Source organism: Mizuhopecten yessoensis, unplaced genomic scaffold, assembly GCF_002113885.1.
Source record: "Mizuhopecten yessoensis strain PY_sf001 unplaced genomic scaffold, ASM211388v2 scaffold8469, whole genome shotgun sequence".
NCBI lineage: Eukaryota > Metazoa > Mollusca > Bivalvia > Pectinida > Pectinidae > Mizuhopecten > Mizuhopecten yessoensis.
In genome coordinates, this window is record NW_018407563.1 from 200963 (window position 1) to 215780 (window position 14818).

At 37.7% G+C, this 14818-nt stretch overlaps 1 protein-coding gene across 3 annotated transcripts in view; it reads right to left on the reverse strand.

The window, feature by feature from the left end:
• The window catches only part of LOC110456029 (multiple epidermal growth factor-like domains protein 10), a 24697-nt gene extending 12823 nt beyond the window's left edge, over positions 1–11874 (reverse strand). For 2 of the 3 annotated variants that reach the window (XM_021506549.1, XM_021506548.1), the window contains exons 1-6: positions 11748–11874; positions 8399–8608; positions 5966–6211; positions 4644–4742; positions 2792–2890; positions 380–475 (exon numbers count right to left, since the gene is read on the reverse strand). In XM_021506549.1, coding sequence (XP_021362224.1) covers positions 380–475; positions 2792–2890; positions 4644–4742; positions 5966–6211; positions 8399–8608; positions 11748–11811 — 814 coding nt within the window. In that variant the 5' untranslated portion in view covers positions 11812–11874. The remainder of the gene's footprint in view (positions 1–379; positions 476–2791; positions 2891–4643; positions 4743–5965; positions 6212–8398; positions 8609–11747) is intronic. The other variant, XM_021506550.1, reaches the window with a different exon arrangement.
• Between the last annotated feature and the right edge of the window lie 2944 nt (positions 11875–14818).

The window sequence follows — 14818 nt, forward strand, 5'->3', positions numbered from 1 at the left end:
AAATGATGTAGTGATATGTAAAACAATGTATGCTGGTTATAAGAGGAAGAATGATTTAGTGATATGTAATACAATGTATGCTGGTTATAAGATGAAGAATGGTGTAGCTATATGCAAAACAATGAATGTTGTTTATAGGATGAAGAATAATGTAGTGATATGTAAAACAATGTATGCTGGTTATAAGATGAGGAATGATGTAGTGATATGTAAAACAATGTATGCTGGTTATAAGAATGATATGATGCTAAGCATATACAAATATGCAAATTATTGAAATAAACATTTTGAGAGAAAAGAAAAAAAAATGTTATAGCAAAGAAATAACAATAATAAGACCAGGTGTTTTAGAATGTTATATAATAATAAACATTAATACCTGCACATTGTCCGGTTTGAATATTACAGATTCCATCCTGACAATTTGATGGGCATGTCTTGTCACAAGTTCCGCCATAGAAACCGTCTTTGCAACCTAAAGTAATGATCAATTTAGACATGTTAACATACCTGTGACCACCAAAGAAAAATACCCAAATTGTATTGGATCAAAGACGTGTAAATCAAAAAACATTAACTCACTAAAAGCTGTTATATTAAACCGAAAGTATAAAAGCGTCAAATTTATTTTAGTTGAATTCCAAATAATTTCCAGTATTTATTACTCTTATCATTTAGATAGTACTACAATGACTGTCTATAACCTAGTCAGTGGAATATGGTTCTTATGAGGAATAGTACATTATTTTCAAATCCAAGGGTTTTCAGTTTTTACCTTGCCTCGAAATGAATAGTCAATGGTATTTTATAAGTTATTTTATAGGCCATCGCCTGAAACATTCTTTAATCACTTTGGCACTTATCTTTCAATTTTGATATTAGAAAAGTCATTGGATATTGGAATACATTTTTTAATTTTCAAAAATGTACAGCAATAATCTTTGTAAGATACTACTTTCAGCGATGTTTGTTTAATGTTTGCAGCAGCAGAAGAAAATTACACGGACTTTACAAGTAGCAAGAATAAGACCAGGGCCCGATTTCATGAAACCGACCTCATGCTCTAGCCTCTAGGGTAGAATTTGTGCTCAAACCAACTTTTTTGTAACTCACATAAATCATGTGAAAGTCAAATATAAAGATTGGAAACAGTATTTGGCTTTAAGTCTCTTTAATTGTTATCTAAATTATTGACAAAATAAGATGTCATTATTGATTTACAAACGGAACAAGAAATTTGGCTTGAGCACTAAATCCATGCTTGAGCATGAAAACGGTTTCATGAATACGGGCCCAGGTGTTTTGGGAGGATAAGCACCTTCTATATCATGTCAATCTTGGTTGAATCCTAGTAATGTAACGTTCTCAAAGAGAGAATCAGTAAAGTTACAACGGGACTACAAGACACGCCAACAGTCAACAGTCTAGTGACAACGGGACTACAAGACACGTCAATAGTAAACAGTTTAGTGGTAACAGGACTACAAGACACGCTAATAGTCAACAGTTTAGTGGTAACGGGACTACAAGACTCGCGAATAGTCAACAGTCTAGTGACAACGGGACTACACGACACGTCAATAGTCAACAGTCTAGAGACAACGGGACTACAAAACACGCCAATTGTCAACAGTTTAGTGACAACGGGACTACAAGACACGCCAATAGCCGACAGTCTAGTGACAACGGGACTACAAGACTCGCGAATAGTCAACAGTCTAGTGACAACGGGACTACACGACACGTCAATAGTCAACAGTCTAGAGACAACGGGACTACAAAACACGCCAATTGTCAACAGTTTAGTGACAACGGGACTACAAGACACTCCAATAGTCAACAATCTAGAGACAACGGGACTACAAGACACGCCAATAGCCAACAGACTAGTGACAACGGGACTACAAGACTCGCCAATAGTCAACAGTCTAGTGACAACGGGACTACAAGACACGCCAATAGTCAACAATCTAGAGACAACGGGAATACAAGACACGCCAATAGTCAACAGTCTAGAGACAACGGGACTACAAGACACGCCAATAGCCAACAGTCTAGTGACAACGGGACTACAAGACTCGCCAATAGCCAACAGTCTAGTGACAACGGGACTACAAGACACTCCAATAGTCAACAATCTAGAGACAACGGGACTACAAGACACGCCATTAGCCAACGGTCTAGTGACAACGGGACTACAAGACACGCCAATAGCCAACAGTCTAGTGACAACGGGACTACGAGACTCGCGAATAGTCAGCAGTCTAGTGACAACGGGACTACAAGACACGCCAATAGTCAACAGTCTAGTGACATCGGGACTACAAGACACGCCAACAGTCAACAGTTTAATGTAGTTTTTAACGGTATTTTTATATAGCTACTTGCAATAGTGGAAAAGAGAGCATTAATTATAAGAGAACATCGGAGTTTTCTCAAAAGTGTATTATGTAGTACAGTGTTTCCTTTGTCATCAAGCAAGCCTTGTGAAACGTTCTACAAATATGTTTCAAAGGTTACGTTTTCTGTCCATTGACAAGTGTTCTAAGTGTTAAGCACTTGTAAGCCTCGTTTCTACAGCAATCACATTCACTTACTAGAAGCGATGTATTATAAATTATTTGTAATTAACTAGTGTTGCATGATAAAAATCAAAAGTCATTTTACAAAAGACAACTGTGTATTTTGCTGTTTACGAATATTTGAAGGTATACACGTGTATAAGGTATATTTAACGATGGGTGTTTTATCGACCGCAAACGGAATACCAAAAAGAAATATATATGATTACCTGCGCATGCGCCTGATTCCCCATCACAAACGCCTCCATAACAGTTAGATGGACATTCCAAACATCTCTCTCCACTTTTGTAGTGACCATCAACACAAACTGGACAAGGATATAAACAGATAACAATATAGAACGACACAGTCCATTACTGCAAACAGTGGTAGGATGCCGGGCTCGTGACCGAAGGGTTGCGGGTTCGAGTCACGGCACGGTACCGTGTTGTATCTTTAAGCAAGATACTTTGCTCAGCTTCTTCCAGTCTTCTCAGCTGTAAATGAGTACGTGGTTGGGCAGTGCTAGAATTGCTCAAGGATACAACACATTGCCATGCCGTGGCGCGAACCCGCAACCCTTCGGTCACAAGCCCGGCGTCCTACCACTGGACTACCGTGCCTCCCACTGGTCACCACTAGTGAACGAAAATTCAATGTTTTGCATACAAGACTCAGGTATAACTGCCGTTCCTTGAGCTCTGACCTCAAACGTATGAATGCAATTCAGTCGCCTGAATGCATGAATGCATATGTTCTTATCCTATAGAAAATGTTGAGCATTATTTTTTAGAATGTCCACTGTATGTAGAAGCCAGATATACCCTCAGGAGAAAACTTTTAGGGAATTTGAATTTAGATTAGTTAATTACTGATTTACTTTTGTATGGTTCAGACATGTTTACTGCTAATGAAAATTGTTTTCTATTCATATCAGTTCAAGAATACATCAAAAATTCAAAACGATTTAGTTAAAAACATGTTAAAACAATGGTAATTATACTAAATATCACCTGCACGTAGTAAGCATTGTGGTACCATGCTGACGCAGTGGATCGCATCCGGAATAGCAGGGAGCCTAGCAAGCTCGGAACTCTTAAAGAAGCCAAGAATGTGTGATATTTTATACTTGTTGAAAGCGGACATTATGGTGCGGTGCGTTTTAAAGAAAGATTCAAGGATGTGACCATTGTGTGATGCGGTCTGCTGCGTCACAAGCTGCTACGGTGTTGAAACATGCAGGTTGATTTCAAAGCTAATTTTAAATTATTAAATTTTATATTGTTTTAGTGACTATATGATATGCATCATTGACAGAAGTTTCAATATGAAAATAAAAACTAGAGATTATTTAAAGTAATATTACAGCGTATGTTTATATTATATACAGGTTACTGAGACATGTAACGGTACATTCAATGCAATAATAATCTATAAGATTTGTATATTGTACATTTAATCTATAGATTTATTCGATTGTGGATGACATAGATCTATTAGCTTTTTTCTGTCATGTTTGAAAGTATGGTTTACATAGTTAAATGTCGATGTCGAGTCTTGGAAAAAATCAGAATCATTTCGCCCCACCTTTGAATGTAATGTCTCACCTTTTAACTGTTTAAGATTTCTCTATCACCCCCTAGGCTATGACGGATTGTACGCAGACGGAAACGCTATAATGACGTCATGTGCAAATTAGCATAACAAACAGATCACAAATGCAAAAAAAATACAGTTTTAAGCACAGTATTGGGATAATGGGAGAAAAAATTATCCCTGACCTTGAGGGTGTGACAAAGAAATCTCCAACCCGAGGGGTGATTTATTTAGTGTCCAACCCAGGCCATCGGGTAAGAAAACCAAATGGATCACCCCTCGGATTGGAGATATCTCCGTCACACCTTCTAGTGTTAAACAACCAAATCTTTGTCACGTCATCAAGATAGGGACCGATTCTATTAACCATATATACATTATAACTGCTGTTGGATCGACTGCAAATGAGTTGACAATTAGACCTAGGGGGCGAGGATGCAGCTTAAATCAACTTTAACATCGTCATTACTAGTAAAACTACTTACGGAAGCATGCTCCTGAGGAAGGATGGCATTTGTTGTGGACACAATTATCATCACAGGTCAATGTACAGGTTCCCTTCCCATATCTTCCAACAGGACAACCTAGGAAATATTAAAGTCGATCATTGCTGAAATTCGTTTGTTGATATCTCTGCAATACGACGAATATAATATTGGTCAACAGAACGACACTTGAAAGACTGCTAGTAAAAAACATCTATTTAAACCACACTGTCCAGATATATAATGCATTGTAACAAAATCTATAACACACTGTAACGTATGAGCATTCACCCATCCAGCCATTCCCGCGTCCGACCTTGCTGAACTAGTAAACGGGTCCCCGGGTTACAGCGCATCGACGGAAAAGCTAGCTTGACAGTAAGTAGTATCCAACCCTCATATTCTTAGGCTGTTACGATACGTTTGACATATCTACAAAACTAAAAATATGCGGTTTGAAGTAACGTCACGCGCTGTGTTGTATATTTGAACAAGATACTTTACTCCGCTTATTCCATTACACTCAGTTGTATTTGGTTTGATTTTTTTGTTCAACGTCCTATTAACAGCTAAGGTCATTTAATGACGTGCCTCCATGTATGTTGTGGATGCGTGCATGTGTGTATGTGTGCTGGAGACAGGATATTTTGGTGTACTTGCAATTGCCTCCTTGTGATAGAGTGGATTTCATGTCGACTTTACAGAGTGCTATCGCACTGTATACCATGCCGAAGGCACCCAGCACAGAGCATTTCGCCCAGTCACATTATACTGACAACGGGTGAACCAGTTGTTGCCATTACCCTTAATGCTAAACGTTAAGCATAGAATAACGACTACTATTTTTAAGGACTTTGGTATATCCCAGCCTGGGGACAGAACCCATTGTGTTCCTCACCTGGGAGAACGCTTAACATTAATGCCAAACGTGAGGTATTGTCAAGAGAGGCACAAAGAAATAAAGGGTAGTTAGAAGTAGAGAGAAATATTAAGATCCCAACTATTGCAGTGGGTGTAGCAGGTTATGTTGGTCCTCAAGAAGACGACACAAAAGAAAATCCCCAATTCTGCAGGGGGTTCCTGCAGTGGGTCCCAGCAGATGTATGAGTACGTGGTTTGGCAGTGCTGGAATTGTTGAATGCTAGCTGTGAGCGCATAATGGCAGCACCGGCTGTATGCTCCTCATGGAGTTGAGAAAGATATTGGTTGGTTGCAAAGGCCCAATAGCCATGAATAATAGTTTGTTAACCGCTATGAGACGACCTACGAACCAGGTTGTGATAAAGCGGTATATAATAACCTTGAATTATTATTAATATTACCATAGACTTCTACTTCACACAGCACCAGGATAGCTTTATCCGAGTACCAACGTCGGCGTTTCGTCTGACGGTCTGAGTAGATAGTAAGATATCGTGCAGTTCCGTCACAAGTGTTGCTCTGTATACTTGACAGAGCATCTTCAGTAAGTGTTTTGTCTTCGTAGCAAAGGCCTGTTGGTCTCCAGTATCTTGTGTTTGACAGGTATATCTGGTAGCCTCCGAGACGTCTTTCGGAACTTCCTTCATCTAAATGAAACATTAGACATAATAAAAGTGTTTTTGGTGAAGAAACTGACTGCCAAATCGAAATACAGCAGCATCAGACATATATCTTTGGAATTAAATAAATGTACGTCTAATTTGCGAAACGATAAAAAACAGATGCGATTCTTTCGAAAAGACAACAAAATTAATGTACATATATATAAAAAGAAAGGGATATTTTAGTGAAAGTGTCTGAATAACGACCAGTTTGTTTACTTCTATACCTAAAACAAACAAATCCATATTCTTTATTTAACGTCATGTACATTGTCAACAACAAATATAAGCTCTGTAGAGCTTTTACTACGACACTGCTAAGAGAGCAAATGGTATTTTTTGTGGTGTAGGAAAAACCACCGTGCCATCGGCGGGATAACAACTAACTTTATCAGACATCACTCTCTTTTTTCCACCATCGCTGGGGATCAAACCGAAATTCTTGGGAGAGTGAATTGTCTGAAGCTCACGCTTGATTGCACACATTAGTAGTGACTGTGCGCGTTAGCGCTCATGGCTACCGAGGCCACCCTAGACTCAGAAGGATGGGGGGCATCTGCTTCAACTAGTTCAATAATTGTTGGATTTCAACTAACAAGACAATCAATGGTACACTGCCACCAGTAATTACAGGAGCTCCCACACAGGACCAGATTTGAAGAGCGCTGAAAGAAATGAAGGCTAGAAAATCACCAGGTGTGGATAACATCACAGCAGAGATCTCGAAGACAGACACAGAAACAACAGTGAAAGAGTTATATGGATTATTCAATGTAGTCTGATTAACAGAAACTTCTCTAAAAGATTGGAGAACAGGTCTTATAACTAAGCTAGCAAAGACAGGAGACCTCTCAAACTGTGAGGTATCAACCTAATAACAACAACGCAAAAACAATGGGAAAGATCATAATAATAAGAATTGTCATGTGTGTAGACACCAGGCTATGAGAGGAAGAGGGACAACATCTTGGAGCAAGCAATTGAATGGAATTCAAACCTGTATTTATGCTTTATTGACTTTGAAAAGGCATTTGACAGTGTACATCGTAAAACCTTATGGAAGGCCATGAGAAAATACGGAATTCCAGTAAAATTGATCCAAATGATGAAAAAAATGTATAAAGACAGCGAATGTGCAGTATTATCTGGCGTAAAACAAGGGTGTAATATGTCAGGATTTTTGTTCCCCCTCATTAAAGACTTAATAATGAGAAAAACAACAGCTAATAACAACACAGGTTATGACAAAGGAAAATAACAAAAAATTAAAAAGATCTAGACTTTGCAGATGACATTGCCCTATTATCGAGCACCAAAGAACATATGCAGATAAAAATCAGTTTACAAAACAGTTACGCAGCAAACAGACATGCTTAAAAATCAATAAAGTCAAAACAAAAGTCATGCGTCTAAACACTAGTAACCGCTAGGCAATTGCCATAAATGGAAACGACGTAAAAGACGTAAATGAATTGTTTACTTGGGAACAACAGTCAGTAAGACAGAAGACAAAAACGAAGAAATCAGAAGGCGAATCGGCCAAGCAAGACTACATTCAACAGACTCAGCAAGATCTGGAGAAGTAACGAAATATCAAATTCGATAGCATTGCTCCTATTTAGCTGCGAAACATGGAAAATGACAAAGGTAGACGAAAAACTACTGGACATATCCTAACACAAGTGCCTTAGAAAGTTTCTGAAAATGTCCTGGCCGAGAAAAGTGTCCAATGAAACAGTGAGAAAAAACAGTAGGGTAGATAAAATCAGCACCTAATACAGAAACTTCGTTGGCAATGGTTAGGACATGTTCTAAGGATGGAAACACACACACGCTCAAGCATCGCACTCGGATGGACACCAGAAGGAAAAGGAAAGAGGAGAAGAAGAGACATGGAGGAACACCATTGAAAGATCTGGGTTTCGGGTTATGGATAGAGGCAGCAAAATCAGTCCTGGACAGAAACACTTGGAGAGGACTTTTTAATGGGCCTATTCTCCATTCAGAGGGAAGGAAATAAGTCAAGTCAAGCCACCAGTACTATTTGTATGAAAAGACTATTGCATAACATACATGGATAAAGAAGAGACCTTTACGAATTAAACCAGGGGTTTCAAGTTGCCATGTGACTTTTGTTGCAAACCGGATATCGCATTATCGTGGTCAACGTACCTCTATTATAGATGATGACGTTCTCTACGACAACCTTTTCCTGCAGATCAACCTGCCACCAAGCTTCAGTTGCATTTAATGATGTGTGAATACAACAGTCTGACAAGATGATTTGCTGTTTACATCCGTCTACAGCTAAATCACTCGTCCAGAGAGTGTTGTGAGCGTAGACACTGCTTTGATTGGTAGGTTTACTTCTACCTAAGTTTTCTGGAAACAAAAAAATCGTTTATAATATAAGTGCATATGTAAACATATTCTGTATGTCATATATAAATTTGATAACTTGTACGGTAAATTCTCAGTTCTGAGGCTTACAAGCATCAGTTCCTAATTATTATATAATCAAATTAGATGACCAACTCTTATAAATAATGATTGTTACCTCCCTTACTATAAAGACTAAATCCGATAGGTGGGGATACATGTCTATAGTTTACATCAGTATCCTATTTTCCCTCGATGTGTGTGTGTAAATAACTCATGGATTAGAAGATTTATGATTTGTGCTGCCATCCAGCTCACAACCAAGGGCATTCCACAGACGGATCCTTGCATTGGGTCCCCCGGAAAATAAACGGAGGAATCGGACCTGGTAAAAAGCAAGCAATCTTATTTGAGTGTATGATCTCGCCCACTTCAAATGTTAGAACCTTCAAATGACTTCTCATGTTTGTTACATTATGTGTTGTGATATTTTGGAGGTACCCTGCTCGGATGACTGGCTGCCAGCGCTGCTGATACAACATTAATTAAACCATTGTTAAGGTCACAATCTTTAAACGGATATTTTGAGTACAAAAGGCCTAGTGAAGTAATATTTAACGATTAGCTTGTCTGGGCCTGAAAAAGTTAAATTGAAAAATAAATAAATAAGGTGATTGTTAATGCGTTGCTTTTTGTCGAAAGGATACAAGAAAAATGATGTATTATCTGTTTATTTTCTTAAACGTTATAATTCGGTCTAGGAATGATGTGGTTTATCTCCCTTATATATAAATGGAACTGAGCAGCATGAATCAAAACCTAAGGAAAGACACACACAGCAAACAACTGATTTCACAACAGTACAGGAAGAAGACATCACCAAAATAGTATCACACTTAAACATTAAAAAGGCCCCAGGCGTAGACAACATCAGTGCCAAACTCAAGCAAGACAACACTCTCGTACACCCTCATAACAAAACTAATCAACACAACTAGCACTTCTGGTTTCTTCCCTGGCAATTTAAAACGAGCACAAGTACAACCCATTTCAAGTAAAAGAACAGATTAGATAGACTAGTCAGCATACTACCATCAATATAGATGTTCGGCTCTCTTTCGACTTGCACATCAAAACATTTGCAGGAAAGCCTCACAACAAATATATATACTTAACAGAATTAGAAAACACCTAAACAGACTAAATAAACTCACAATATTCCACACCTTTATTCTTTCACTCTTTAATTTCTGCCCACTCTCCTGGTACTTCTACTTTGAAACAGATGTTACAAACTTACAGGAAAGTCAGTAAAGGGCACTCAGCTGTATCTATGATGACTTTCCCAGTTCTTACAATGACCTTTTGACCCGAGCACACATACCTTCTTTAAAAGTTAGAAGAATGAGACAAATGGCAATAGAAACATACAAAATTATACACAAATCACACCTCCATGCCTCCACAAAATTGTCACACTTAAAACCCAAAACTACAGTTTCAGATACCCCAACATATTAGACATTCCACAAGTTAGAACCACTACATACGGCCTGAAATCCTTCAGATACACGGCAGCCTGCCTTTGGAACAACCTACCCAACTCATTTAGGACAACAAATAGCTTCACTCACTTCAAATCTTTAATATCCTCCTGGAGCGGTACACAATGCAAATGTCCAACCTGCATATACAACCTCAAGTTCTTCACACCTGTCCTATCTCAACTTTTAAATGAATTTTAACAGATCAGTGCTAAATTATTTACTATATCATATGAAATCTGATGTGTTTTAGTCCAATGTGCCTATACTGATAGTAGCTCGAAATCTGAAGTGTTTTATCTTATATAATATGTGTATTACTTACGTGTATTAAAATGTGTCAAACTTGTCCATGTGTGAATGTCTTTGTATGTAACATGTTTGTCGGTCAAAAGCTCTATAGAGCTTATGTTATTTGTTTTTAAAATGCCCACCGACTTTAATTAAAATTCATCTTATCTTATCTTAGCATACAGACTGCAATCGAGAACCGTCGGTACTTTCCGTAAACGAGAATAAAATACCTCTCGTTTACGGAAAGTGCCGATGGTTTCCGAAGGTACAGACTGTATTTATAATTATACATGTACATTTCAGAAAAAGAACGAAGTCCTGCAGGTTTCTTATGTAATTGAGCATTTTTCAAGGCGTACACAACAAATAAATACGTAAAAATTCAAAGTAGTCTTCCTTGTCCTACTACATTTGTATATTAGCAAGGTGTAACGCTCCAAAAACCGGAAACGGGGGATGGTTGGGGATAGACTTTTACTCAGCTTGAACTGCGACAGATATGGTTGAGTAGCGTCCCTTGATTAAGTGTCATTTAAAGATCCCCGTACCACTACCAAATACTGTACAAAGTGTTGGAAACTGTTTTACCGGCTATAGCTTTGATAAACTATTTTGCGAAAGAAAACCATACCTTGTTAGACTTTTTTGAGAAATATTGTGGGTGAAATGAACAAAATAACATCATCAACAGTTTCTGATATTTAAAGAAGAAAAAACAAGGAGGGGGAGGGGGGTGCTAGACCGGGATTCGAACCCTAGACTTCAGATTGCTATACTTTCCCTTTGACCGTCTGAGCTACCTGGTCAACAAAAGTATCCCGGTGCAACTGTGTTACAGTTATATATAAACGAAAGTTAAAGAGAGGTTACTGTATATAGCGAATCCTCAGTGCATCGTGACAGGAATCCTTAATAACAATTCATGTAGTAGGTTTGTCGCGTGTCGATGACCTTTAACAACAAAACGGAACCAAAGTCCATCCAGCTATAACTTTAACTAAGTTAAACCAGGAAGTGAAAATATTTTTTAGCACACGGCTATGTTTCACTGATAAGTGAAGTATTTAGTAACCAAACATGATTATTATTTTCTCTCCAAAATGAAATACAGAGCATCACACTTGCTTTGTTATGACGATTAAAATAGAAAAAGGAAGACGCAATGGTATCTACAATTTTTATAACAATGAAGATATTTCGTCTTCATCGACGATTCGTTGTTACAGTTTTATTAATCTGATACATGAGAAACACAACATCAAATGAAGGTTATACAATCCATATGCAGTATGTTACCATCTTACCTGATGCTATGGACATGCGCAGAAGTGCTGCATACACAACGAACAGGTAATATCGTACACGCATGGTCTCGGCAGTATATTCCTGCCTCTATCAACGTAACACTACGATCAGCTGATGGCGCTACATAGTACGATACATGTTAAGTATAAATTAAGGATCCCCGTACCGATGCCAGAAACTTACTCTGCACTGTGAACCGATTTTGCAGGCATCTATAAAAGTGTTGATCAATCATTTTTAAAAGATAACCATACCTTACGGGACTTTTATATATGAGAAATAATAAAGATGAAATACACAAAATATAACAATAATACTGTTTTGAGTGTAAAGATTCAGTTTGGCTAGACCAGGATTCGAACCCCGGACTTCAGACGATTATACTATCGCTCTAACCTATTGAGCTACAGCTGGGTAATCGGAAGTGTATCCAAATAGAAGTTAAGGGGAGGTTGCCGAATAAAGGGGAAAAACATAGTGCATAGGGACAGGGATCCTTGAGTGGGTGAATGCTAGTCATGGGCACATGAGAAAAAGGATTTGTGCATATATATGTATTGATGAACTATTGAGTTACACACGTTAGGTAAGGTATATCAATTACACATTCCTTTCAGGTAATATATTTATGTTATGTGTTTTTATTTTACAGAAGAGTGGACTTTATTTGCCGTTGTATACGTGTATAGTGTACGAACATGTTTCAGAAACCGAGACTAACACTGTAGTCAAAAGTCACTAACCAACATTCGCTAAGATTGGGCGGGTTCAGCTGCCGTTTAGAGTTTTACATACATGTTATTCCGTATAAAACCCCTGACATAAATGGTATTTCAGATAAAGAATTTGACATACATGTTAACCGTATGAAAAACTGACATAAATGGTATTTCAGATGAAGAACTTGACATACACGTTATTCCGTATGAAAAACTTAATACACATGTTATTCCGTATGAAAAACTTGCACATATTTTCCATATTGTAACGATTTCCGCCTACGGTTATCGAGGTCCGCTTCGCCAGTATAGCGAAATAGTAGTCACAGACTACTTGAAATCTGCCACATACAAAATGTCACTCCGGGCAAGCTCAGGAATTCTTCTAGAGGGATCTTCTCAGTGTCAGTAATAGTCGGAGTAAACGCAGTCAAAATAATTAGTAGAAATAAATGACAAAGACCAGTTTCACAAGTATAAATAGTATTATTTTGTAAGAAACAGAATAATTATTTACAATACAAATTATTCAAACATAGCAATCTCAAGCTTTCTCTTGCACGCAATTACACGCTAATATATCTTTCCCAAATTAACCAATAAATTACGAAATAATATAAGTCTCAGTCCACCCTCAATAATAAGAGTAATGCAATTGTAACAAATAAACAGCTTAACTATATAGTATTGGAAATTAACACTAAATAATCTAGCGCTCTATTAAATTAAAGTATAGGGGTCTGCTTTTACAATAATTAAACTTAGCAAACTGCTACAGTGAATTGGTTCTAAGTAATATTGTCTATAAAGACTATTTGAGCTATTATGTCCGTGATAACACAGGACAGCAACAATCCTAATCAGGAAGATAAACTATTACGTTATCATAAGCCACCGAATAAGTAATATTAGACTATTAAAGGAATGTGTGCTAAACTCTGGCTAACAAACGTTGACCACAGAAAAGAATGTCAATACAATGTTAACTATTAGATTAGTCACTTCTTGCCTAAAAGACACTGGTGATAACACCAGGAAATATCCCAAGTGAATGATCTCTCAATATTCACTTACATGTACTGCTGACAGTACTGGAGAAGACCAAAGTAGTTGATGTGCCTGAAGAAATGTTAATAATAACGTTAAACACTAGAAACGGTTGAAGTTGTATAGAACAGGGAGAACCCGATGCCGGTCGAAAGGCTACTGAAGCTAATGCGCAAGAAACGCGCTATTTATACCCAACGGCTGTCAGTGACAGCCCAGTGACAGCCGCTGGCTGTCATTTGGCAATCCGAGGCAACCGGAAGTTGCCAACGTAACCAAGTTACCTACATGTTCTTCCGAACTCAACAACCATTTTCAAATAGTTCCTAAGAAGAATACACATTAGCTAACATACAAGTTATTAACAATTACAATTATGATATTTGAACATTAAATGCGATCTGGAATCTACTTAGAATCCGGTTATGCCGGATTTGACTCTAAATTTACTATACGACTCAAACACCGAACGACCTTCACCGCCATAGTTGACGATAGCAACTGTTCAAATTAGGTGACAGAAAGCATCTATTATAGCTGAAATAAATCGTAAGTACATACATTTACACTGTGTTTATGCTTACTGGGTGACAATAATGCAGGGAAAATGCAGTCTTTACACCTTCGGCTGTTATAGATATGTATAAAAACTCGCTGAAGTTACGTCTTCAACACTGGTAGGGCTACCCCATAAACACGGCCGCACACAGAAGAAATCACTGTAAATCATGCGGGAGGAACTAACTGCATTCCCACACGAATTATTATACATCCATGGGACCATAAAAAACCCTGCATGTCCTTAAACAATAACTGATATATACAAGACTTGTTAAACTACATAACAATCATATTAGCACAGTTTACATATAATAATAGTGATCAGCTGATCAACATATAAACAATAACAAGGTGTCTCCCATAGGTATGGTGAGAATTAACCACTTCGTTACAATTTAAAGGATTCTGTGAAAAAGAAAGTCTGTGGTAAAATATGAGAGTGTTTATATTGTGCAAAACAGGATGTTTATTTATTTATTTTTGTTATCGAATATATAATGCACACTAGGAAATATGGTAGATCATATGTACAGTATTGTATGTGCAAACAAAATAGGAGCATGTGTTGTTTGAATGTTGTGCAGATAATTAACCATCTTATTTTGTACCTGTAACTTCAATTTAAACAAAGAATGACCAAATTGTCGGGACGACAAAATTTCTAAAGAAGGGGGCAGTGTAACGAAGTGGTTAATTCTCACCATTGTAGGTGAAGTTTGTTACATGAGATACACTGTACTACC